Source organism: Sus scrofa, chromosome 7 (assembly GCF_000003025.6).
Source record: "Sus scrofa isolate TJ Tabasco breed Duroc chromosome 7, Sscrofa11.1, whole genome shotgun sequence".
In the NCBI taxonomy this organism is placed as follows: Eukaryota; Metazoa; Chordata; class Mammalia; order Artiodactyla; family Suidae; genus Sus; species Sus scrofa.
In genome coordinates, this window is record NC_010449.5 from 54,978,927 (window position 1) to 55,006,356 (window position 27,430).

At 52.3% G+C, this 27,430-nt stretch overlaps 1 protein-coding gene across 1 annotated transcript; it reads left to right on the forward strand.

Annotated features, from left to right (window-relative positions):
* Positions 3,360–25,863, forward strand: LOC106510141. Its single transcript, XM_021100050.1, has 4 exons — positions 3,360–3,725; positions 10,968–11,025; positions 24,328–24,405; positions 25,013–25,863. Exons 1-3 carry the CDS (start codon positions 3,360–3,362, stop codon positions 24,351–24,353), a joined length of 450 nt encoding a protein of 149 aa, XP_020955709.1. The 3' UTR covers positions 24,354–24,405; positions 25,013–25,863.

The following is a 27,430-nucleotide window of genomic DNA, read 5'->3' on the forward strand; positions in this document are numbered from 1 at the left end:
TGTTTGGGGGAGGGTCCTTGGAATCCCTAGCCATGCCTCCCCTCCCACTCCCCCAACACACATACCTGGTCATATTGGGTAGGGGCATTGCCCCCATCCACTACTACCCAATAGAAATCTCAAGGAGCTGGGGGACACCAGATTTGGGCCAGGAGGAGGAGTGGAAGTGCTGTGAAAGGCCGTGTTTGCATAAGCAGCGTGAGTCCTGAGAGATATACCATCACAAGGAACATGGAGCATTTTGCCTTTCCTGCTTGCTTCACCCCAGAAAGAGTAGATGGTCCAGCAAGTGCCTCTGAGGCCCTAGGAGTGGGAGGCATGGGTCCAGCTACACATGGGCAGGCCAGGACCTGGCCACAGTCACTTGTGGGCTCTCTATTAGGCCCTCAGTGGCCTGGGTGGGGTAAAGGGGGAAAGGGACCATGAATCTGGGTCAAGCAGCCATCCCAAGGTGTCTAGGCAGCACTCATAGTCTCCCCAAATCAGCTGTGGGGCCTGCAAGAGAGTGCAGGAAATGATAAAAAATGGACCACATGCAGAGGGCTGAAGTGACTCCTTATAACTTTATGGGTTGTTGGTACAATTGGTACACCCATCTTACACATGAGACACTGAGATCCAGAAAAGTTAAGTTATACAGGTCACACAGCTAGTCAGTGCCAGAGCTTAGATTTAAAACCAAGTCTCTTTGGAGTTCCTGTTGTGGCGCAGTGGTTAACAAATCCAACTAGGAAACATGAGGTTGCAGGTTCAATCCCTGGCCTTGCTCAGTGGGTTAAGGATCCGGCATTCCCATGAGCTGTGGTGTAGGTTGCAGATGTGGCTCGGATCCTGCGTTGCTGTGGCTGTGGTGTAGGCCGGCGACTACAGCTCCAATCAGACCCCTAGCCTGGGAACCTCCATATGCCGCGGGAAGCGGCCCTAGAAAAGGCAAAAAGAAAAAACAAACAAACAAACAAACAAACCAAAAAAAACCCTGCAAAAAACACAAGTCTCCTGGACTCTCAAGTCTGACACTCCAAACCCCAAAGAGTCCTGTTTGACTTGGCCACTTAAGGGAAGTCCTCAAAGCGGCCACCCCTATCTGCCAACCCCCATACATAGAGACATTAACTCCTCTTCTGCAAGGTCACCTCCTCCAATGGTCCCTTAGCCTGGGGTCCTCCTGCCATTTTACCTAAGGCCATCTCTCTCCAGCAGCGTGACTGGCCCCAGGTGTGGGCAATGGAGTCTTGGGAGGAGGATTATAGAGCCTTTGTCTTGTGAGTATAGCCTATTGTCCAGAGTTGTCTAGGGCAGTAGGGTTGTCCAGATGGACTTCCTGGGGGTGGCGGCCTGGAGGCAAAGATGGAGCCCAGCTGGTCAAGACAAGCCCGAGTGAGCCTTGGAGAGTGGGAAAGGCCCAGGGTCTCCACCTGGTGGGAAATGGGAAATGGGAGTGAGTGGGGGCGGGGGCGGGGGGGCGGGGGCTAAATGCTCCAGGCTCTCAGTGCCCTGGTTGCGGGTCACCTACACTTCTGCAGACTTTCCCCTGATCCGAAGGGGCCTGACAGAAAGAGGCAGGCACTGCTGGGCCTGCCCCTGTGCTTCTCAGAGGCTGGCCTGACGGGGGCCTCAGGGAAGGCTGAAGCTGCAGCAGCAGAGTGGGAGGGCAGAGCTCTCCCTCAGGCATCTGGAATCATGAGGACTCTCATGCCTATGAGGACTCATGCCTATGCCAAGGCAGGAGGGTCTCCCTGGATGGTTCTGAGGGAGGACGAGGGCAAGTTCTGAGAGAGAACCTCTTCTTATCCTGTGAACCCCACCTCCCTCTTCCCAGTCCCACAACAAATAAAGTTTCTTGTGAAGTCTTCTAAGTCTCTTGTCAGTTTTGGGGGTAGGGGTGGGGGACATGGGTAAGGAAAGTAAGACATAGCCACTAGCAAAGACAATTCGTGGTGTGTCAGGTGTGGCGGGTCCCTAGTAGGAACAGGAAGAGTGGATGGAGCCAGAAGCCTCCCAAAGCTTTGGAAAGTCTATCCCCCTGACCCGGACTAGGGTCCTTTGAGTAAAAGGCGCCTCTAGGCTTGAGGGTGGCAATCTTAGGGGTACCCCTCAGGATGGGGGCTCTGGAGGGTCCAGATTTTAAGAGAGCTCCCAAGCTCCTCCCAAGCCTCCATCAGTGTCTTCTCATTTAATCCTCACCATGACCCCCATAAAACTCAATCCCACTTTACAGACTAGGAAACGGAGGCTTCAGAGAAGCTAAGAAATATGCAAAGCCACGCAGCAGGGAAGGAGTGGAGTCAGGCTCCAGATCACATTTCTGTGACCAAAATGGGATGCAGGGGTCGGAAAATCTGAAAGCCCCTGACGAGGTTCTCCATATACATGCAAAATTACAGCTTTTTTTCCACAAGGCTCTTGCGACCCCAGATAATAATCAACACTTTCTTATGCCAAGCACTGTTCTAAGCGCTCGTTCATGTCCAAATCTTGTTTTAATCCTCAGACATCTCTATGCATAACTGGATACTATCTTAATTCCTATTTAAGGGATCAGAAGAATGAAGCAGAGTTAGCTAGTGGGTGTGGGTGTGGGTGCAGCCAGGATGCCTGCACAGTCACACCTGTCCGGATGCCAGGCACTCACCCGCTGCCCACTGCCTTCCTAAGGGCCTGGCGCCCCACCAGACTCGCCCTTCCCCACAACCCCAGTGAAACTTCTCCCCGCACCGCAGCGGCTGGAGCCGCGATCGGCTAGAGCCGCGATCGGCTACTGCCGGAGCCGCTCGGCGGGGGTCTGCACCGCTTGCCTGCAGGCGGCGCTGCCCGGGGCGCCCGGCTCCCCGCGGGGGCCGCGCTCCGCCGGGCAGCAGGCCCGGGCCCCAGGGCCCGGGGAGGAGCCAGGACCCCGGGCGGGAGAAAAGAGACTGAGGGGCGTGCGGCACAAAGAGCTTTTTATTTAAATTTGTTTAGAGTTTGGCGAATTTGCATGAAAAATGTGTGAGAAAAGCCAGCTCCGGTGACCTCATCCGCACCTGCCATTAACGTTCAATTAGCGGTTGAATAGAGGCGCCGACGCGACGTGCAGAGAATCCGGCGGGCCCCGCGGAGCCACGGCTGCGGGCCGGGCCCAGGGTGGGGTGGGAGTGGGGGGGCGGGGGCCGACTCCTGCGAGCCGGAGACGCTCGCCTCGTCCGCACCCCAACTCTCTGAGGGGACGTAGGAACCACAGAGCCCTCGAGTCCAAGGCGGCATGGGGCGCAGCAGGGCCCGGGGCACCTGGGGATGCCAGGCTCCCTCCTGGCGCCGAGGAGGGCAGGCTTGCCCCCTCCCCAGGATAGGAGGTGGATGGATGAGCCCCCGTCCTAGCTCAGATGGGTTCCCTCGCCACCTTCCGGACAAAGTGTCAAGTACAAGTTCAAGTTCAGGGCCAGGCCCGGGGGGGGGGGGGGGGGCGCCAAGCCTTCTCCCGCCGCCTTTGTTCTTGGAGAGAATCACTCCTAAGTCTCCTCCGGGCGGGGCCCGGCCAACGCCCCCGCCCCGCCCCGTGGTGCCCAACTGGGGCCGCCTCCTCCCGCCCTCGCGGCGCCTGTCCCCTGGTCCCGGCGCCCCCGCTCAGGGCCACCGAAGGGTCTGGGTACTCGGGGAGGGGGGAGGCGCGATCCGGGTCCGTGGGAGCCTCCCCAGCCCCGCAGTCCCAGCAGCAAACCGAGCGTTGTCGGACGGATGCTCGCGCGGAGGTAAGAACTCTTGGCGGGGTTCGCCCGCACCCCTGGTGCCCCGCCCCCCGCCCCGGACTCAGAGACCCAGAGAACCGGGCAGAGGGCGGTGTGCTGCAAGCGGTTGGGAGGCTGAGCAGCCCCGCAGGCCTCCGGGGGTGGGGGACCTGACGCTCTGGGCTCAGAGGGCTATCAGGTCTGGGGCGGAGGGGCACAGAGGGCAAGGGCGCCCTGTGTCTGCCCGGTGAGGTCGCTGGCCTTTCCCAAAGGCATTTAGTTCATCCTTTGGTCTCCAGCTCTGGCTCTTCCTCCCCTCCTCTCATTCTTTCGGCGGGGCCCCCAGTTCGAATCTAGCTTCCCAGGCCCTGAGGCTCCTTCTGGAGAGCTGGAGGTGTGTGTGTGTGTGTGTGCGCGCGCGCGCGCGCAGGTGTGTGGCTCAGCTCTAAGGAGGATCAGCTGTGGATTTCCTCCCCCATCCCATCTCCAGCACTTAAATTAAGGTCCTGGGCCAAGTGGTGGTAGCTGGGGTAGGGTGGAGTGGGCTGTGGTTTAGTGGCAGTGCAGCAACCGCAGGGTATTTTCGTTATTGTGTACAGGACCTCTTGCGTTCTGTTGTGCCTGGTTCCTGGATTCTGTGTGGGGACAGGCGTTAGTTTGTACCTCACCCCACCAGCACACTGCCAGATTGAAAGGGCATAGAAGGCTTCTTCTGAGTGGCCCAAACCCTGTCCTGCCTTTCACTCTCAGATGCTCATTCTGAGGTCATTTATGTCCTCGGGCTTTACACAGAGCCCTAACTTCCATAGTATTTGGTATCAAAATCCACAGCAAATGAGAAGGAGCAAATTAAAAGGAGGAGGTGAAACCGCCCCGATCCCCTTGTGTGTTTCTTTCCCTCTTCTTTCTGTGTAGTCCCCAGATTTCTAACTTCTGGAATTTTAGTCAAGATGAAGTTTCAGCCTCTAAGAGTACACTCTTTCCCATATCCAGTTGGCTAAACTTTAGCAAGTGTCTCCTCCTCCAGGAGATCTGCCCAGATTCTTACACCCCGCCCCTCCTATGCAGCTCTCCCTCTCTTAACACCTTCAAGCTGCACTGCCAAGTGCTTAGAACTCCATAGATGGAATAGTTTCTGGATGGATTCATTTTAAAAATCAAACACATGTAACTTTAGAAAGCATTGAGGATCGATGTGTTTTGTTCGTTTTGAATAAACATTGTTTCAAACCTAGATAACACCTCCCAGGGGCTCGGCCCTCTCTTTTCTGTGACAAATAAGGTCTCACTCTCAAGAACGAGCAGGAAAAGGCAGAGTCCATGTGAAGAAAGGAAAAAAAAAAAAAATCCATGCAATTGCTTTAAAACTTAAAAAAGTAGAAATGCCAGAAGGGAGACCTCAGCCTCTGTCAAGCTTCCCTCTCCATCCGACTGGGTCCTCCGAGGGCCTGGAGGGGCTGGGATTTCACTCACTGTCCAATCTCAGCGGGGCCATCAGGAAGTTGACTAAAAATGGAGACGGTGACCTACCTAGGGCTTGTCTTTAGTCTCCGGATGATTCATCACTGACAAGCTGATGTCACAGGAGCTTGGGACGATGTTTACATCTTTTTAAAAAGGGAAACCGCAACATTTTTTCCCTGCAAACCATCTGCAAAGCCTGCTCTAGACCCTCCTCCTCCTCCTCAGAACTTCCGGTCTGAATCTAATCTGAGTCTCCCTGGGTTATTGTGACATCTTGGATAAACTGCTATTTGTCAAAAAAAATAGCCAAGATTCTTCAACTCAGGGATGGGTGGGATGAGGAACTTTAAGGCAGCAATTTGCAAAGAGCAGTGTAAATATTACCCTATGGTAGACTGAGAAAGCGACCATTTATAGTTTATATATATCAACTCATTTAGTCCTCCCAACTAGAGATGGGGTCTTGTTCTTGGCCCCCTTTTACAGAAGAGGAAACCAAGGTGCCAAGGGATTAAGTAAATTGTCTTCAGCATCACAGCTAGAAAGCAATCTAGGTGGCTTTGAACTTAGGCAGGCTATTTTAGGCTCAGTATGCTCGACTAGCAACATCTGAGCTTTGTTTCTAAGCTAGTTACTGAAAATGCCTCCAAATCACATTTCACATGGATTCTTTTTCTTATCACACAACAACAGAAATGAGGCAGCGAGCCTGGGTCTACAGCTCAGTCATTGTAATCTTATGTTCAACCCCTAGCTCTCTCCTTTACACACTGTACGACTTTTGCCAATTCTCCATTTCCTCATCTGTAAAATGGGCTTGTAAATCAATCCCCAGGGCTTGTTGTAAGGATAAAATTAGATGTTGTGCTTGGCCCGGTGCCTACGGCATTGTACACTTATCCAAGGGTGAAAGCCATTATTATTTTAACAGCGATCACCTTCCATGGCAATGTTACCACCACTTTGTGTTTTCAAAAAGCAACACGCCCCCCACTCTGCCCCTCAGAAAACACTGATGCCAGTTGGTATCCACACACTTTAACCAAGCATTGGAGGCCGTTCCTGGACATAAATGGAGCAGCTCCATTCTGCTCCATATCTGTAGGCAGATGACTCAGACCCCCAGACATTCCCGTGGATCCCCAGTGTCTTTGAAGGTGATGAATTAAATACAGACCCTTAAAATCTTGTCCTTCCTGGAGCCTAACCCCTTACAGGTGTGTGTGTGTGTGTGGAGAGGGTGTTGAGAGAATTAAACTGAGAAGACTACTAAAGCAAAAAATCTGAGATGTATGGTTCTTGTTGTCTTTCTTTCTTACCTTTGAAATCTGACCATTGCCCCTCGATGAGTAAAATAAATTAAGACTAGATCCAGCTATAAAAGCTGATCTGGTCAGTGGGACACTTCTCCCTCCTTTCATTGAGTTAAGAGTTATTTAGCTAGTGTTTGCTCTGCATCTGGCAGTGTTTTTAGGCAGTGGGGATACAGCAGAGAATGAAACAGAACGTCCCCTGCCCTCGGGGAGCTGACATGTGTGTGTGTGTGTGTGTGTATAGGGAGAAGAAATGTTGATAGCTTTGTACTTGACTCTGAGGAGGATCCCTCCTGGTGGGGAGAGATCCCCTGGCCAACCCCCTCACTTTCTCATCCCTTAAAACCAAGGGCACGTTTTCACACAGAGGTTTCTGCCTATGGGTGGAATTAAAGAGAGAGAAAGGGAGAACAAGATTGATTCAACTTGGTAGCATATCAGAAAATAAGTAAAGGCAGAGATTCCTTGGGCAAAGTATTCATCAAGCAAGCAATGCCCAGGTGCCCTGCCCTCTTCCATCCCATTCTTGGCAGTGGTGCAGGACAGAAATGATGACAGTCCGTGGAGGAAACCAGAGGACTGTAGAGCAGTGGGGCTGCATCAAGGGGTTTGGGCAGATCCTATTAACAGCTTGCCCATGGCAATGAGCTGCTAAGTGCATTTCCTATATGAAGATTAGCTCAGTTACCCTTCACCAGGAGCCTGTGAGATAGGTATTACTAATCTCTGTTTCAGAGATGAGGTAGGTGAAGCCCAGAGAGACCATGTAAAGTGGCCCAGGGCCACATAGCTAGTAAATGGCAGATCTGGGTTAGACTTGAACCCAGGCAAGTTGGCTCCGCTAACTACTACCAAACTGCGTATCAAAGGACCACATATCAGAAAAATGCGTTTCCTTGGGGTGAAAGCAAGTGTCTTCATACACCTGCAGAAGCTTCTTGTGCTGCCCCCCCCTTCTTGGAACCTCAGGTGAGAGATATGAGGAGTCTTCTTTTAGAACCGTCCCCCTTGGATGGGGAGGGAGTTCCCCCAAAGTCATGGTCAAAGTGCAACATCAGAACTGTAATATCTTGGCACAGCTCAGCTCCCGCACTACCTTGCTAGAGCTGCATGTCAGGGTCTTAGGGTGAGACGCTGCTTCTTTTATCTGGAGACCCTTTAAGGTGAGAGAAACTTCAGTCCTTTCATCCATCCCAAGCCCAGAGAGGGTGAGAGATGATCAGCAAGGGATGGGCTTCCTAGGGTTCCCCTCAAGACAAGCTCCACTTAGACTGCTGCTTTGTCCTATTCCATGGAGAGCTTTGCTGCTGTGAGGAAGAAGCTGGGGTGGGGGGCATGGGAGGGGGAGTCAGAAACAGCCAACACACACCAAGGCCAGCAGGTCAAGGAGTCTGTCTTCTAGCCTGAAGCCTTCTGGCCAGAACCTGACATTCAGTAGCATTTGCTTTATATCAGTCACTGAGCTGGTGATGAGGATGCCAGATTAATGAGATATTCCTAGCTTTTCCAGGAGGTAGAGATCCTATCACCAACCAACCAAAACACAAGTTATTTATGATATACTAGCTGAAGAACAAAAACGCACTGGAGATTCTTTCTGCAACTTACTCCCAAACCAGATAAAGCACTCTATGGGTGAATGGGTTCTTGAGGCTTGTGGGTCTGAGGTCAGACGTAGGGGGCATCCTACCCAGAAATGCGCCCAGGGCTCAGCCTAGCAGCCCTCCCCGCCTAACTCACTAGGGTGCCTGAGGGGAGGCTCTCCATCAGTGGGACTTGGCCAGAGACGACAAAGCACGAAATGCCCTTGCCCAAATGGCTTCCTCAGAAAGACAATACTTGTAGCCTGGGGGAAGCCCGCCTGAGGAGTCCGGGGAGCCAAAGATGATTACCTCTGGACTTACCCACTTCGCCAGGAAGAGTATTCATGATATGTTCATGATATATTCTATATCTGTAATGCGAAGAAAGGCAATGTGGGCGTTGCTATTGCTGGCCCGCCTCCTCCTGAACACACCTGCATCTTTTCAGTGTGTCTTAAAGGTCTTGAGGATGGAAAATATAACAACTGCTCCACGATGCGTCATCTTTAGTCTCCACCACCGCCCCCACCCGTTCCAATCTTTCACTCCTGCCTAAATTTGGGGCCCCATGTTGAGGCCGAGGCCAGCAGCCGACGCCGGCAGCCGTTTTGCGGTGGGGACCGAGGAGATCGCGCAGTCCTGGGTCCGTCCCAGGCCCACCACACGGTTCGCCAACAGCGCGCTACGGTCGCGGCTCCGTGCCTTGCCCGAGGCACAGGGAGAGGCGAGGCCCTGTCACCGCAGCTGCTCAACCGCCCCGCACCTTTTACTCCAGGCTTTGGCGCCGTGAGGCTGTTTGCACGGCCTTGGAAACGCTGCATCTGGCGGCAAGGGGCCGCATCTGGCATCTCGGACTCTCTGGGGCTCGCCCGCTGTCCCGAAATCCCCCAGTGTCTCCCTGGAGCTGGGGATGAAGGCTCTAACCCATGGGAACGCTTCGCCCTCGAACCCTAACTCAGGTCCCAGCGGAAGGGGGAGCCTTGCTTCTTTAGCGATCCCTTTTAACTGCGATCGAACGTGTCTGGCTCTCAGTCCCGCTTGGCTGGGGGCTGGCTGGTGGCAACGAGTTTAGGGTCATGGGCACTGAGCTGGCCTCTGCCCGTCTTCCTGCTGTGCCTCTTGGTTACCATTTTTGGTTTGTGCTCACATCCCAGATGTCTGATTTCCCCAGGAATCGAGATTATTCTTTCTGCAGTGTATTCTAACCCCAAAGTTCCAAGAAAAATCTGTAATGGATGTTAATATCTGTAATCTCTTGGTCAGCCTGCATTGAATGGAAGAGCAGTCGGCTCTTCTCGGTGGAAAAATGAAAACACTGCCTTGTGATGGGTCACCTCAGGTCCCTGCCCTTTATCTATGGCCAAAAGAATTTTCTCCCCACGGGGAATCCAACTTGTTTGAAACAGATTTTCCTCTCCGAACCGGAGAGGAATTATCTGTTTTCGAAATACATACATACATATATATATATATATATATATTTTAATGGCAACCAGACAAGCCCGAGGTATCAGGTCGAGAGTACCTATACCGCCGACCCCTGGACGTGGCGCATACGAAGCACCCTAGCTGCTGGGGGGTGGGGCTAGGTGGGGTGGGTGGGCACGAGGCCAGGGGGATGAGAGTCATAGGTTGCCCCGCGGGAAACACTCCACCGCTCAATGTCCAGACACGCAGAGGACCAAGCTCTAGGTCCCCCAAGGCCTGCGTGCCAGCTGCGCTCTCTCCCCGCACACCGGGGCCACCGATCGTGGGCCAAAGCTGGAGGTTCTTAGGGATTCCGGAGCCACTCTAAGGGCGAGATCGGGTCTGTCCCACGACCTTGGCGCCAGGAAGCTGTGGAAAGAGACAGACCCCAATTTTCTCCCCTTGGAGTTGAAACAAAACCTGAAAGCCCGAGGTTACCCGCACGGCCAGAGGTGGCGCCTCGGCGGCGGGGGCGGCTAGAGCCGCGTGCCCGCGCTGTTCCCAGGCCCGGGTTCTGCTGCTTTCCTAGTTGTTGCGTTACTTAGTTGGGTAGCTAAGAGCCAGCTTACAGGCGGCATTTACGCAAATGCCCAGCCTGGTCTCACGCTGAGTCCCCGCGTCCTCCGGGCCATGAGTTGCCCGGCTGGACTCTGGGAGGAGGGACGAAGCGGAATTCTTTGTAATTAGAGGGGAGGTTTTCCGGGACGCCCCTCGGTGAAGTGGCCTTGGCTTCGGTGGAGGAACAAAGGGCTAAGGTGCCTGCGCGCCGCGCGCCCTCAGGGCCCCGCGCGGCCCGCACTCACGCCCCTCCCCACGCCGCTGTGGCCGCGGGCTTTGTGCGCTCGGGCTGCGCGCAGCGCTGCACCTGCCCGGCTTTAAGTACCTTGGCGAGGCGGCGCGGGCGGCCGTTCTAATCGCCATCTCCCAAGTACCTGCTCATGAATAAACACCAGCCCCATTTATCACGTACTTAGCGCTCATTGTGAAGGGGAAATTGGCCCTTTTCTGAAAGTGTCTATCCTCAACCCATCTGCAGAGTCGTGGCTGCAGAACTTCCCCCACCCTTTAGTCACACACACGCAACCTGAGGCTCCTCCAGGCTAAGATAAACTCGCTTTTCTTCTGGTAAGTGCGTGATTGAGCCGCGACAATAGATGGAGAAGAGAAGGCCGCTAGGTCAATAGCCCACGTCTCTCCCATTGATAGGAAAAGTCAGCGCCGGAATGCACGGTCTTCAGAAAGCCTAGTCCCATGTTCTGGCTACAGGGGCCTGTGGACACACTTGCACAAACCCCATGAATACCCTAAACATTAGGCAAAACATTGGAAGTGGTAGCCCAAAGCGTCCATGATGCCTTTCAGCCTCGGCTGTGGGGGGCCTCCCGCTGCATCCTTCTTCCCAGCCTTCCCTATCTGACGCTTCCCTGTCTCTCTGACAGGGCCCCAACCCAGCCAGGTCTGATGGTTACGGTGTGGACATGCTGGATTACAGCAGCGGTAAGCATCTGCACAACTGCATTTGCACACCTCCTGGCCAGTACAATGGAGAGTGGCTCTTTTTCTGTCCCGGCTGGGCCGAATGGTGGCTTCCAGAAGAGGCAGCTAAGGTTTCTGCCTGCACAGAGGGAGAAAAAAGGTGACCAGCTAGGCCCGCACAACTGTGGCAGTCCCACAAAGGATATGAAAGCAGAACAAACAGGCATACATTTGGAGATGCCCACAGAGTCTCACCAGTGAATTGGTAAATGCGTTTGCATCCTGGGGGCTCGCCTGTTAGCCACTCATCCATTCCTTCCAACAAACGTGTCTGGGCATTCCCAGGGCTCTCTTCCCTGGGTGGAATCCACCAGGAAACACAGTCGATTTTCTGGACCTGCATACAGCCACCGGCAGCTCTGAAAATGAAAGTGTTAGCTAAGCGTGCAGATTTCGCCAATCGAATGTTTGAAAATGGCTTTGTCTTCATTCGGCTCTCTCGGTTTTATTCTGCATTTTACAAATAGAAGCCTGGAGCCACAAGCCCGGCTCTGTTGCTCAGCCCTTGCATGGCTCCTGGCGGGGGTTCAGGAACCCAGGATATTTAGCAAATCGCTGCATGTTGGGTTTCCTTTACACTGAACGAGGACAGCCTCTGAAAATGCAATCTCCAGCTTCTTGCCAATGGCTGGGTAGAACACTTGGGGTTGTGCTGTTGTGCTGGCGGGTATGCCTGGCTCAGTTTGGGGGAGGTCTGTGGTGGGTACTGGGTTCTTCTTGAAAGGCGACTGGGAACCCCAGGTCTGAGCATGAGAACCAGACTGCGGTGGCGGCGTGGGCTGCAATAATTCTGGGTTGCGCTTCTTCACTGAACCGCCAATGGCCAGTGGCCCTAGCTTCTTCCAGTCCCCAACACTGTGCCCCACCATTGTGCTGGCCCCGGGCCCTCAGAGATCCCTCCCTGAGCTCTGGCAGCAACATTACACCGAGAAAACAAGCTGGAATCTGCTGGAGTTCACTCAAATACAGCTACTAATTTTTGGAATATTCTACGGGGAAAAAAACTGAGACTCCACTTCTCTGTATGATTAAAGAAAGTAAATGATGGAGTGAGCCATTTGTGCAAGGGCAGACAAGGGACCAATGAGAGTGACTTCAGGAAAAGTGTTTTAAACTAGGAATGACTGGAAGTTCCCTTGTCTCTAGTTTCTGGCTACACACTGGACTCTGGTGGCCCCCTTTTTTTGGGGGGGGGATCCAGGCCCTTCTGTATCGTGGCTTGTGGGCCACCTCCTTCCCTCTTAGGTTCATTTTGTGGCTGCAGAGTCTGGCCACCTGATAAAGGAGGGCAGTGGTCTGAGGGCCACCAGGCACCTCTGGGAGGGCTGGGTCGAGGGGTTCCCTCTAGCCCATTGGGGCATCCAACAAACCCCTTCTCCATCGAGAGGCTATCTCATGTCATGAGGCTGAGTGTTGCCTCTTGAAGTTTGATTTTATTTGGAGAAAATTCTGGAATTCAAATTAGTTTCTTCTGTATGTTTGCATTGATTAAACTAAACGGCTTTCTATATGGTGTGGGTGTGTGCATTTCCGCAGAAATCTGTGGACTTCCGGGTGGCCGGCCATGGCCAAGTGCTTGGAGAAGGCACCCAGGCATCCTTCGCAAATATTACTGAAGTGCAGCTGAAGCATGGTTGGGGCAGTAGGGGCTTCAATCCTCTTCTGTCGACACCCCCATTTTCAGCCTTCTCATCCGTGTCCTGGGTTCAATAGCTGCCATCCCTCTGGGTTCCGACCCAGCTTCCCCAAAAGACCAGGGAGGAGTGGAATTGAACCAGATCAGGGCCCAGAAGGTCCTGGGCTGGTTTGCTTATCCGTAGGCGCAGCCAGGCCTGGGGAGCTGTTTAGGAAACGCTGGGGTTTCCCCCCCCCGGGGGGGGGGGAGGCCCTCTGTGCCAGATTTTTGCCACAGAGGAGGCTGGGAGCCAGGTCCTCTCCACACTGCGAGGCTTGTCCTCAAACAGCCTACCCTTCCCAACTCTCCCCCTCACACCACACCATTTCATTTTGGCACTTCCAGACACGTGGCCCCATAGGAGTTTCTCTGTCCCTAAGACCGGAGTGCATGGGACCACCTGCCCTCGAGCTGGGAACGGCTGGAGACGGCTTGTCGGATTCCTAAATAAGACTCAGAAAGAGAGTTCAGGCAAGCCAGACTTGGGGAGGGAGCTGCCCCAGGCGTAGGGCGGAGAAGGAAGCGCCTGGGGCAAGGAAGCCTGTTATTCGACCTCACGACTAGGGTTGAGGCACCCTTGCTTTCTCTTTCCACTTCGTGGGTGGGTACCGGTGGCCCCTGAAAATTTCAAGCTGCAGATGCCGCCGCGGACCCCTTGGAGGGCCTGGCGAGGGATCTATGGTCCAGTTTTCTGAAACACTTCGGTTCGTTGAAACGATCCAGACTCTTACCTTAAACCCGCTCCTCTTTGGTCTTCTAGCCGCCTGCTCTGGCCCCATGATGCCCAGCACCACGTGGCACGTCCGGATGCCCCAGCCTGGAGAGTCACGGTCGCACTCCCTTCCCCCACAGCAGCAAGGGGTCATGCCCCCGTTGTCCGCAACTGGCCCTGGCGCCGCCCTCCGGGGAGGGGGAGAGACGGCCTCAGCTCCCCCAGGGGTGGGGTCTAGGGCAGGCTTCCGAGGGTTCAGAGGTTCTCGCCTTCTCTGCGTGGAGTGGATGGAAGGCAGTTCCTTCCGTTTCAGGGGCTTCTTCCTGGCGCTCTTTGCCAAGGCCCTCCCTCGCCCACAGCTCAGGTGGAAATACTGAGGCGGATGAGTTCAGGTTGGCCAAGCCGCCAGCCACGGACCCTGGGTGTGCTCGCCCATCCTGGCCCCGCCCCCTGCGCTCCCTGGTACCCACTGGCTCACTCCTGGGCGCTGTACAATGAGAGGGGTGTTCCTAGCGGTCGCGAGAGAAAAGGGGTTACGAGGCCTTCCAGTTCCCACGCTCCCTCTGTGGAGTTTGCTTTTGCAGATTCCGTTCCAGTCTGGTCTCCGGTTCCCTGGCTTATCCTACGGCTGAGCGGAGTACCCGGGTAAATAGGTATCACTCTGCAGACTTCGGGTCAGGTCTGAGGGTCACGTGCATTTGTTCTGCCTCCTCCAGGCACACATTTCCAGACAGACCGGCAGAGGGCGGCCTGGGCCGGGGACGAGCGTGTTTGGAGGCCTCTCCTGAGTTCTGGGCGCCACACTGTGGGGCTCGGTGGTTCAGATCTACACCTGACTCCCCCGTGTCCCATACAGGCAAAGTCGCACAGACAGAGCCACGGAGAGGGGCGGCTGAAGGTGGATGGGCGGGGCGGCAGCGCCACCTGCAGCGGGACCTGTGCGGATGCAGGCCACTGGACGCCCAGGCCGACCCTCCAATCTGTAACCCTGGGAGCTGAGAAAATCATTATTACTTGACCTGTGTAGTGTGTATGTGCGCGCACCTAAGTGTGCAGAGGCAGGGAAGGCATGCACGCGCAGATGGGAGGGCAGGCGGGGGAAATGGGGGATGGGGAAGCTCCAAACACTTGACCCTTCTAATTTCTAGGCTGGGGTTTTCTAGAACATTTAGTCCAAGCACCTCCTTTTAATAGTAGGAAACTGAGGTCCACATAGGAAAGAGACTTATCCAAGGTCCTGCAGCAATTAGATAGATACGGTGACACAGGTGGCACAGTCCCTCGGCTGTGTTCTGAGCTTCAGTTTCTTCCACAATAAGCATTGAAATGCTACTAAATCTGTAGTTTGGGGGGGCAGGCACATCTGTAGGGATATGTTCTTGTCTGGGAAGCAGCATGTAGCCGCCCGAGGATGAGTCTGTGTCCAGGCAAGGGCGCCTGTATGAGTGTGGCAGGGCCTGTGGGTATTCACCCATGAAGGGGTCCATGGGCCTGCCTGCTGTGTGGAGTTGTGCCTGTTGTGCATGTTGAAGGGATGTGTGTGGAGGAGGGAAGGGGTATTTGTGTATGTGCTTGGGGTGTGTGTGTGTGTGTGTGTGTGTGTGTGTGTGTGTGAAAAGGGGTAATTGTGAAGAACTGCATCCTCAGGCATCCTCAGGAGGGGCAGGTGTGAGTGAGTGTGTGTGTACTCATGCCTCATGCGTCAGCACTCTGCTGCCCCCCCCCCCCCCCCCGCCCTCCCCATGCTCTGGAATCCACCGCCAGGCCCAGGGCCTGTCCCACAGGAAAAGGGAGGGAGATGTGAGAAGGTGGGAGCTCAGGATCCAGGGTGTGGCCCTGTCCCAACGGCCAGCAGGTTCTAAGGGCGACGCAATTAGGCAACACTTCTGGGCTTGGGGGGGGGGCGGGTGGGAGGGAGGAGGAGGAGGATTATGGCAAATTCATTTCTATTTTCCAGCCCACTAAGCCTGCAGTGTGTCCTTGGGTGTTAGCATGAGAATGGGCCAGGGCCCTGTGAACCCCTCCCGACCTACTGAACCCTCCCCCCCACCCCAAGTGAATAGCAGGACTGGAAGCCTCCCCGACTTCTTCCACCAGCTCCTGCAAAGCCACGACTCCTAATCAGGGTAATTTAATATATTTTAAGCCCCCGGCAGCTTTATTTTCCCTCCTTTTCGAGTTTGTTTTAGGCATTCACAGCTCTCACCCGTCATTAGACAGCCTTATTTGACGGATGGAAGGAGCTGCTATGAGACCACAGCCCTTTGTGTCCCCCACATAAGCTGGGCTTCCCTGTAATTAGAATGGTATTCCCAGCCATTGAGGCCTTTCATGAGACGGAACAAAAAACGCCCTGAGATGAATATCCCCCCACTGTCAGCCTCCTGGCCAGGAAAGGGGCTGCGAGTTAAAGGGGCTCTTGGGGGAAGGCAGCCTGTGCCCACAAGGATGGCTGAGGTCCTGCCAAGGTGAGGAATTTAGAAGCCATGGGGAGTGGGCATCAGACAAAGGCTTGGCAATCTTGCCTGTAAACACCAGTCACCCATACACATTTCCCTACATGCTTGGCCAGCCTGGGGACCTGCCTGGGCTCAGCCTCTGGAGTCAGAGCACCCACATATGTCCATGGGAGTGGGGAATATGGCACATGCTTAGGTGTGCAGGGAAGACACACACGCGTAGTCATCTAGACCCTGATTCGGATACGTCCTCACCTCTAAACACACAAACACACCTAGTCATTCACATGCAGTCTTAGGATTACATTGCAAACACAAACACACACATGCAAACATACATATCTAACATGCTCAGCTACAAGGTCACAATGTTGCAGAACCAGGTTAGATGTGCTTGTAAATAGATACACATAGTGCACACACGGTCACCCTGTCACCCAGGCGTGGAACAAGTTTGTCTTTGCCTTTGCCTTTGTGTGTATACACACACAGACCACTCAGACTGGGTTCGTGAAAAAGCATACACTCGGACACCCTCGGTTATACAAACCTATACATCCATTTCTTCTGTGACTATAGGACATTCACGAGTTCGTGCACAGTGGCTATGCCATGCCCCCCCACCCCCGCCCCAGGATCTAGGCTTGTTTCTGGTTGCATTCTTGGATCCATGCCACCCGTGTTCTAATATGGAGACTGTCTTGCACACACATGCAGGGACAAGGGCATATCTGATAACACACTGACCTGTGAAAACTCAGGAAAATACTTTGGAAGCGAAATGCCATTACAGTGTTTTAGAGTACACAGGCCAGCCTCTCGCAGACATGCAGGGGAGTTTCAAGAGTAAGCCCCCAGGCAACTACACACTGCGTGTGAATTCAACCTCCACATGGGCTGGAGTCTCCTCTGGGGCTCAGATAGGTCTCCACATGCCCTTTGGGAAGAGAAATCTCCCTTTTCTAGATTTCCCTTTCACACCAAGCTCCAAGACAGAAGGCTCTCTGGTACAATCTGTAGCTTTTCCCAGGCTAGGGGTTGAATTGGAGCTGCCGGCGTACGCCAGAGCCACAGCAACACAGGATCCAAGCCATGTCTGCGACCTACACCACAGCTCATGGCAACGCCAGATCCTTAACCCACTGAGCAAGGCCAGGAATCGAACCTGTGTCCTCATGGATACTAGTTGAAACTGTTACCACTGAGCCATGACATGGGAACTCCTTGACTCGCCTTTAAAATGTGGGGAAACCATCTTATTCTGATGCCGTGAGGAAGCACACTCAGGAAGTGACCAGGAAAACCCTTACATCTCTCTCTCTAGATAAAACATTCGCCTGTTTCTAGGAGAAATTCCCCAGGAAAATTAGAGAACAGGAGATGTTTTGAGGTCAATTCCAATGTCTTTCTTTTGTTTAGGTCCCAGTGTTCCATGGTACAATACAGTGGTTGTGGCCTGGGCATTGGGAACAACCCAGGTTCAAAGCCATTTACCAGCTATTGTGACCTTGGGCATGTCTCTCGGGGCCCAAGTGTCTTGAATTATAAAGTAGAGATAATAGTTGTTGTGAGGTTTTAATAAGCTAATACATGCAGAAGGGTCCAACAATGTCTTGCACGCTGTAAGTGCTCAATTTAATGTTAGACAAGGTGATTGATATTGGAGTGTTCGGTATGCATTTGTTGGGTAGACGATTGCATGTTTCCTTTTGTTTGCATTTAGGATAGAGTTATAGGAACATAAGATCTCCCCGGAAGCTTCTCGCGTGCAACTTTGACAGGAGGCAGGGTTGAGGTCGAGGTGGGCAGCCTGTGGTAGGAGGGTCCTCTATATAGCTTTAAAAAAAAAAAAAACGCTTTCCAGCTTTTGCAGCTAATTCCGGCTCAGTCCTTACCGCGGGCGCCAGCAGGGGGAGCCCGAGGAGCCGGCTCCCACAAACCGAGGTGGAGGAAGTTATCCTTGACAGAGCACCTACAGTGTGCAGTGCACTGGCTAGTGCCACATCCGAAAGAGAGCCGGGAAGTTAGAAGTGCGGGTGGAGCAGTGAGGTACCCTGCCTGGAACGAATGCTGACATGGAGGCCGTACCTCTCGGGGGCGAGGGGCCCAGATTTGGGTCTCTCAAGGCGCTGAGTTAGGGAAACCCAGTTCGCCATGACTTGCGCCAACGGAGGGCTTCAGTGGGCTCTGCTTCTTTGCTGCACCTTCAGCACTCGGCTCAGAGTAGACACCCAAAACTTCCTGCTTAGAACACAGGGAAATTCTGTGGCCTGGCGGCATGGGCTCAAGGGTCTCCTTCACAGCAGTTTGAAAGTGAAAACCTTACCCTCCCCCAGCCCTTCACCACACCCCTCCCACCCCCGCCCCACTCAGACTAGGTAAGAGGTAAAACAGAGCCCCTTTGGCATAAGGTAGGGTTGCCATGTGGGATCTGGCCCTGACCCTGACATTCTTGATTCGGCTTCCTGCTGCTGTTTTCTCCGCCACTACCCTGCGGTGGCGGGTCTGCAGCTGAGAGAAGAGCTAATTCGGGAGCCCTTGGTATGTATATATGTATATATGTAATAGTTGTTTTCATAGATATTTTAAACTATCAGAGCTGCCGACAATCCATCATTGCAGCTAATTAAAAACCAGTTTGAGTCTCGGCCTGAAAATGCAGGAATCTGAAAAATGTTGAGAAACAGAATGACCTAAGATGGTTTTCTCCTGGCCCCACCGCAGAATTCCCCACTCCCCAGTGCCCCTGCCTGGAGGGTGAGGATGAGGTCGGGTAGCAGGATCTGGGAGGAGGGCATCCACCTGGAAGGCGTCAGCTGCTCAGCTCCCTGGCCCTGCTGACTTCTTGCCCACACCTTTTGCCCCAGCAGACTTGTCTGGAGCCTGGCTCCTGCCCTTCCAGGAGCTCCCAGAGAACTTGGGCTGGAGTCATGAAGCCCAACACACTCCATTTATGTGGCCATGCTGGGGTCAGTTAACCCCTCAGAAATACTTGAAGCCAAAACATGAGCCCCTTGGGCATTTGGGGGCTCCTTTGCAGAGACCATAAACCCCCAACTCAGGACTGACTGCTAGACGCATTGCTGAATTTTATCTTATTTAATCCTCACGTTCACCCGAGCACTCTTATTCTCCTGATTTAAAGATGAAGGAGCTAAGGTCTTGATATGTGGGGAGATGGACACTCTTCCTCCTGGGGCTGCCACTGCTCCCAGGGAACATTTAGAAGGTCCTGCAATGAGCCCAGGAGCAAGGAGAGTCACTTAAGGTAAATTTGGCTGAGGGCAGATGTCCCTTTTTGCATGGATTCTGGATCTGGGACTCTAAGCAGGGCAGGTCACCTTCAGGGCCTCACTTTTCCCGTCCGTACATTGGGCTGTGAACATGTCTGCCCAGGCCTCAGTGGAGTCACAGAGGTCTAAAGAGATACCAGGAAATGCACTGGTTAAGGGCAGGGAAGGGAGTCTCTTAATTCTGAGAATTCCCTCAGGCGCTTCCCTTCCCGGAGGGCACCCACATTTTAATGAGTTATTGGGACTGTAATAAGAGGCTTCCTTTTTTTTTTTTTTGTCTTTTTAGGGCCATACCTGCAGCATATGGAGGTTCCCAGGCTAGGGAACTGCAGCTACCAGCCACAGCAACACCTGATCTGAGCCACATCTGTGACCTACACTGCAGCTCATGGCAGCACCAGATCCTTAACCCACTGAGCGAGGCCAGGGATCAAACGCACATTCTCATGGCTACTAGTTGGGTTTGTTACTGCTGAGCTGAGCCATGATGGGAACTCCATAAGAGGCTTATTTTATCTCACTGACTCCTGATAGCAGCCCCCTGGGAGGAAGTACTTTGGCCTCATTGCACAGTTGGAGAAACTGAGGCTGAGAGCATGAAAATGAAAACGGACTTGCCCAAAGTCACCTAGTGAGTGAGGAAAAAGCAAAGGGGCTGGGGTTTGAATGAAGTCTGGGTCTGGCTGCCTTTTCACCCCAGGCATAGCCCCACTTCTACATCCACCTCATTGTCCCTTGGGGGCAGGGGGGTTCTGAGGTTGGAGCACCGGAGCCGAAGGAGTCCTTTTGGAGCCTGGCAGGACTGAGCACCAAGTGCTCTCCCAGCATGAGAAGGCACCCAGAGGACTCCTGGGCCTCCTCTCTGGAGGGAAGGGAAGAAGAGAGGGACAGGATGGTGGCAGAGACTTGTGGACGTGGGCAGTTCGGAGAGGGATGGAGAGCCAGACCGACGCAGGGTTTAGCAATGTGGGGCCATTTCAGATGCTGAGTTGGCTTCTGCTGTGGTTTGCTGGTATCCCTAAGGTCAGAATCTGACTCTCCACTCCCGATTCCCTGAGGATGGTGGAGAGAAGCCTTCTTTTGAGGACACTTGAAATGCAGAGGTTATCAGAAAGAGAAAGCCTGTGGATCCTCCTGGCTTCTCTGACCAGGCAAGACTGCGTCTTCAGGAGCCCGAGTCAGCACAGCAAGTCCCTTCAGTTTGCCAAGTCCCTTCAGTTTGGAGTGGTCCTCCCCAACTCCAAGAGAAGGAATCCTGCTGATCTCCACATAAGAAAATCAAACCTTGGAGTTCCCTTCGTGGCACAGTGGTTAACGAATCTGACTAGGAACCATGAGGTTGCGGGTTCGATCCCTGGCCTTGCTCAGTGGGTTAAGGATCCAGCATTGCCATGAGCTGTAGTGTGTGGCTGCAGACATGGCTTGGATCCCACATTGCTGTGGCTCTGGCATAGGCCGGTGGCTACAGCTCTGATTCGGCCCCTAGCCTGGGAACTCCATATGCCGCGGGAATGGCCCAAGACATGGCAAAAAGACAAAAAAAAAAAAAAAAAAAAGAAAATCAAACTTGGGGAGTTCCCATTGTGGCTCAGTGGTAATGAACCTCACTGGTATCCATGAGGACACAGGTTCCATCCCTGGCCTTGCTCAGTGGGTTAAGAATCCAGCGTTGCTGTGAGCTGTGGTGTAGGTCACAGACGTGACTCAGATCTGACGTTGCTGTGGCTGTGGCTGTGGCTGTGGTGAGGCCGGCAGCTGCAGCTCCAATTCAACCCCAAGTTCAACCCTGAAAACCCAAAAACAAAACAAAACAAAACAAAACAAAAACTCCCAAAACAAACAAAAAACCCCCAAAGAACAAACCTGTTCGAATGTGTCAAGAGAAGCTAGATTTGGTTATTTTGGTTAGGCCCAGCAAGGAGAAGGGCAGGAACAGATGTAGTCCAGAGCTCTTATCACCCATCATGGAGAAACTCTGCTGTTGGAAGGAGAAAACCTCCACTAGGTCTGGAACTATTCATACTGATTGTCCAGCTCTGGTACAGGAGACCTAAGGCTTCACAGCAAACGCCTCAGATTAGGTTTCGAACAGCCTCTTCCCCCAACCCACTGAAGACTTGGCTTCAATTTAAATTCTCCAAAGTCGGGGAAATAAACTCCGGAGTCAGTACGGAAATTCTTAAGAGAATTCTTAAGAGAAATTCTTGTTCTTGGCCAGCTTCTCCCACCGGTGTTCCCACAGCTGCCTTGTGAGGTGGAGGGACAGCATTATTAACTCCATTTTAGAGTGTAGCAAACAGGTTTCTCAAGGAAGGGTATTTGCCTAGGCCTAGTCCAGGTCTACTTCCCCTAGCCGCCCCCACCCCTCCTCAGGTCCCCGAACCTGGAAGCTCCCCGTTCTGAGAAGGAGCAGGTGCTGTCCACCTAGTGGTGCTGAAATACGGACTACCTCTGCTGGGCTCACCAGCAGAGGGCGCTGGTTCAGCCACACCCTTAGGTAAACAGACTTCAGAAGTGAAGCAGATTGAGGACAGGAGGTGGGATCTCAGCCTCTGTGATCTCGCTCGAGCTGCACTGTGTCCCCTCTTCATGGACCACACTTCCTGGCATGACGCCTCCAGAACCTCCCCTTATCCCATGAATCATCCATATACAGGCTAAACCTAGTAAGGGTGTGTGTGAGCACCAGTGGGGGATCAGGAGTTCCCACTCTGCCTCCGTGTGACCATTAACTACCTGTCTCCTGGTCTGTTTTCTCATCTGCCAATGGAAGTGGAACAACAAACTGGAACTCATAATCTTTTCCCATCTCAAAGACTCAAATGTAGCCCCAGCTTGCCTCCTGATGGCACATATAAGGCTGCTGCATCTCCTGCTCACGTCTTTCTTTAGCCCTGGACAGCAGAACGCCGCCTCTTTCCCCAGCCCTAGTCTAAGGGCACACCCTTTCCTGTCTGTCCTGATCACTCCTTCCTCTCCAACCCTGGGAAAGGTCTAGGGAGGCAGTAATAGTCTAACTAAATGGAGAGAATTAAAAAAAAATGGCATTCTGGAGTTCCCATCATGTTGCAGTGGAAATGAATCTGACTGGGAACCATGAGGTTGTGGGTTCAATCCCTGGCCTTGCTCAGTTGGTTAAAGATCCAGTGTTGCTGTGAGCTGTGGTGTAGATCACAGATGTGGCTCAGATATGGCGTTGTTGTGGCCGTGGTGTAGGCTGGCAGCTGTAGCTCCGATTAGACACCTAGCCTGGAAACCTCCATTTGCTGAGGGTGCGGCCCTAAAAGGACAAAAATACAAAAAAAAAAAAAAAAAAAAAAAAAAAAAAAAGGCATTCTAAGCATAGGCATAGAGTAATGGAAGCATGGATGATTTAGAGGAGGCCAGTGACTCAGCGTGGCTAGAATGAAGGGGGAAGTGGGAAGCCATGGACACAGATCCTGCAGGCTGCTCCAACACGGCTCAACATTTGGAGCTCTTGCCGAAGGCAGTGGGGCATTGAAGGATTTTGACATGTTCAAAAGTTTCAGTTTAGGAGTTCCGGTCGTGGCGCAGTGGTTAACGAATCCGACTAGGAACCATGAGGTTGCGGGTTCGATCCCTGGCCTTGCTCATTGGGTTAACAATCCGGCGTTGCCGTGATCTGTGGTGTAGGTCGCAGACGCGGCTCGGATCCTGCATTGCTGTGGCTCTGGTGTAGGCTGGTGGCTACGGCTCCGATTAGACCCCTAGCCTGGGAATCTCCATATGCCTCGGAAGCGGCCCTAGAAAAGGCAAAAAGACAAAAAAAAAAAAAAAAAAAAAGTTTCAGTTTAGAAATATCACTCTACGGAGTTCCCATCATGGTGCAATGGAAAAAATCTGACTAGGAACCATGAGGTTGCGGGTTTTATCCCTGGCCTTGCTCAGTGGGTTAAGGATCCTGCATTGCTATGAGCTGTGGTGTAGGCTGGCAGCTGTAGCTCTGATTTGACTCCTAGCCTGGGAACCTCCATATGCCATGGGTGTGGCCCTACCAAAAAAAAAAAAAAAAAAAAGAAGAAGAAATATTACTCTGGGCTGACCTGGAGAAGAATTTGAAGGTTTGTGGCAAAGCCTGGATTGTGTCTCTTTCCCCATGCATGTCCCAACGAAAGACTGCACTTCCAGCCTCTTTTGGAGCTGGATGTGGACCTGTGACTAAGTTTTGTCTCACTGGATGGGAGCAGAAGCATCTTGTGCATCTTCTGGGGAGGGTCCTTTGTGGAAGGGAAAGTGCTGTCTTGCTTCCTTCTGGCTGGAATGTGCCTTGATGACTTTCATCTGACCTCTTGACCAGACCTAGTTAGGCTGATGGAAGCATGTTAAGTGGGCAAGGCCAGGGCAGGACAGAGGCCACCCCCTTTGGTCCACAGCTATTCTCGTCTATTCCAGTGTATCCTCCCACAGCTGCCTAAGCCTCCTTGCCACCTAGCCTAAAACTGGTGGCAACTGGGCCATCTCCACTGCTTTCTTGTCCCCATCTTCCCGACGGTTAGCCCCATCCTGGAGGAGGTCTTTCTCAGGGACTGCTCTGCAATTGGACAGCTGAGACCCTTTAATCCACTTAGTGAAAATAATAACAGCTAATATTCACTGAACATTGACTATGGGCAGGCGCTGTGCTCAGGGCTTTGCATGGATGATCATGCTTATTATCTCTTAACCTTCATGCCATCTTTCTTCTGAAACTACACCAGGATGGAGACAAAAGGAAGGTTCTGATGGTGTCAGGAGTCCTTTTTTTCCTTTCTTTCTTTCTTTTTTTTTTTTTTTTTTTTTTTTTTTTTACTTTTTAGGGTCGCACCTAAGGCACATGGAAGTTTTTAGGCTAGAAGTCGAATCAGAGTTGTAGCCTCTGGCCTACACCACAGCCACAGAAACGAGGGATCCAAGCCACGTCTGCGACCTACACCACCAGCTCATGGCAACGCCAGATCCTTAACCCACTGAGCCACTGAGCGAGGCCAGGGATTGAACCCTAGTCCTCATGGATACTAGTAGGGTTCGTTACCGCTGAGCCACGACGGAAACTCCAGGAGTCATTATTGAGCAGAACTTATGAGGCCTCACCCCTGATCCACTTTCATTACCTTTCTGTTCTAGATGAGGTACCAGGCTCAGACATGTGACCCATGTGGCCCAAGTTCACACAGCTGGAAAGCAGCAGATAGGAAACTCCAGGTATTTATTGTGCTCAAGAGAAGCGGGTGGCTTTGTGAACTTCATCTCCAGTGGAGGGATTTACCAGGGTGGCTCTGGAGCCAGAGTGCCTATGTTCAAAGCCCAGCTCTACCACTGACTGGCTTAGTCTCTCTGCCTCGGTTTCCTCATCTGAGAAAGGTTATAGTATACTATTACTAACCCTCAAAGGATTATTGTGAAAATTAAAAGAGATGATGGACAGAAAGTGCTTAGCACAGTAGCTATGATTATTTCCATTTTCATTATTGTTATATTAGTATCATCATGGGATCAGGAGATAGGAAAGAAAGCCAGGGCTGAGAATCTTCTGCCCCACCACCTGGGCCGGAGGCCAAAGGACAGAGGAGGGGCCGCGTGACTGCCTGAGCTGGCGGGCAATTTACTGGAGGAGTTCATTTGGTGACTCTGACTCGGAGTTAATTAAAGATGGCCGCTAGGGGTCATTGCCATGGCGACAATTAGGCCAGGAAGGAGCCTCATTAAGGGTGCAGGTTTTAACAACAAGGCCTGTTGTTTTTAACCTGTGATCTCCTCATGAAAGAGGAATTCTTCAGGCTCTTTCCCTCTCTCCCTTACTGTCTTTCAGGTCCATTTCCAGAGCGTCTCTGAGGAAGAACAAGACAGAGAATTCCTGGTTCAGTCCCTGGAGAAAGTCAACAGGGCAGCGAGTTTCTCTCCCTGGTGCTGCTCTGGAAGGAGGACTCAGTGGTAGAGGTTTAAGGGTGGAGGAGAGGGTGATGGTGATGAGGGCAGATCCGGAGGTGAGGAAAGAGGATTTTATTACAAATGGAACTGGAAGCCATTCCTGGAATGTAGACATTTTGCCCCTGCCACCCAATCTGCTTCCTAGACTGAGTCGGGGAATGGTGTGGATAGAAATGGCAGTGGGGGACCAGCAAGCCTGTCTTCAGAGCAGAAGGAAGGAAACAAGGAAGGAATGAGGGAGGGAGGAAGGAAGGAGGTTCAAGGCCTTCAATTCTGAGCACTTAAAAACGTGTGTATTTTTTTCTTATTTCCATAGTAATATATACCTATTGAGAAAAACTAGAAATTTCAGAAAAGCACACGCACAAAATATGCCCTGCAGTCCTGCCCCCAGACTTAACGACTATTAATGTTTTGGGTGCGATAAGAAGCTATACTGAGGCTACAGGGAGCTGAACTGTAGGAAGGGAGAGAGGAATGTCTATTTTTTTGTTTATACCTTTTTCTACTGTTTGAATTTTTCTCAGGAGAATGTCAAATAAAACCGAGTTAAAATAGCACATAATGCAACACTTTTCTATATATTGAGATTGTGTGCATTGATCTCTACGAAAATAGGGGTCATGGAGTTCCCGTCGTGGCGCAGTGGAAACGAATCTGACTAGGAACCATGAGGTTGTGAGTTCAATCCCTGGCCTCGCTCAGTGGGTTAAGGATCCGGTGTTGCCGTGAGCTGTGGTGAAGGTCGCAGACACAGCTTGGATCTGGTGTTGGCTGTGGCTGTGGCGGAGGATGGTGGCAGCAGCTCTGATTAGACCCCTAGCCTGGGAACCTCTATATGCTGTGGGTGTGGCCCTAAAAAGACAAAAGACTAAATAAATAAATAAATAAATAAATAGAGACTTGATAATCCAGAGTATTACCCATCATCTTTAATGGTTTTGAAGTATTCCAGAACATGAATGGCCATGTTCTTAGGGTTGAACATATAAGTTGTTGCCATTTTCCACAATGGATTATAATGATAGTCCTTGAGAAGCCCACAGTCTGCTGGGAGAAACAGACATGGGAAAAAGTCTGTGTAATAATACCACACTGCATAACTGCTGGGATAGTGGAGTGTCCAGGAATGGCAGAGCTCAGCTTGCAGAAGTCAGGGAGGAACCAGGCTGCAAGTGAGAGGAGGGAGGTTGGCAGGGCTTTAGGCAAAGGTACTGAGCTATGAAGCACTTGGCCAGCTGCTGGAAGTGGGAGTCTTTAGGTATGAACAAGAGATGGACCTGCCCCATCAGGGACTCCTAGGCAAGTCTTGGGTATGCTTCCATGCCCAGCATTTGGCATAGTGGTCAGTACATGGTCAGTGTTTATGGATGAATGAATAAGTGGGATAAAGAGAGAGGAGCTGGAGCAGTGGGCAGAGGCCATGGCTTTGATGGCCAGGCTGAGGGTTTGAAATTTGCCTGGTCAGAGAGGGTCTCCCTGAAAGCCCTCACATGGGAATAGGAACAGTCACATCTGCTCTCGTGGAAAGGTTCCTTTTGGTGCCCAGGGAGAATGAGGGTGGCTTCATAGACTGCAAATAGATGGTAGTACTGTTCCCCCATATTCAGTGTCCTTCCTTCACTGACGCTCCCTGCAGGAGGATTATACGTCCCAACTGTGGTGAACACACGCATGGCCATGTGACTTGTTCTGGCCAATGAAATATGAATGGAAGAGTTAGGTGACATTTTTCAGGAACAGCGTTAAGGGATGGTGAGTTTGGGAACTGCTGTGTTCCCATTTCTCCCCCTTGGCCATTGTGGACATACTGGCCAATGTGGAGTTCCCTTCAGCCTGCCTCTGCAAATGACTATAATGAGGAGAAGCCCCTAGATGACCTGTAAAAGGCAGGTAAACATGAGTTGAGAAATCAGTGACATTGCTTTAAGCCATTAAGATTTGGGGAGCTCTTTGTTACTGTAGTAAAACATTGCCATGCTGATTGACACACAAGGGAGCTGGAGGAGGTTAATCCCTAAGTCCCTTCCAGATGAGCATAACAGGCTGAGAGTCTGCCGTGCTGGCTTTTCTATGGCCTGGACCTGTGAGTCTACTCTTGGTTTACCTAAGGATACTCAACCTCAAGTTCCTATAAAAATCTAGACCCACGCCTTTCTGCTAGACCCACTTTGAACCCCATGAGTCCTTCTCAGGTGGAGAGAAACCTATGGCAGAAGTTTACAGCAGTTCCCTGTTAAGATTGGGCTCCTGGGAGTTTTATAGGGTCCAAAACCCTAACATCCATGTTGGGATAAGA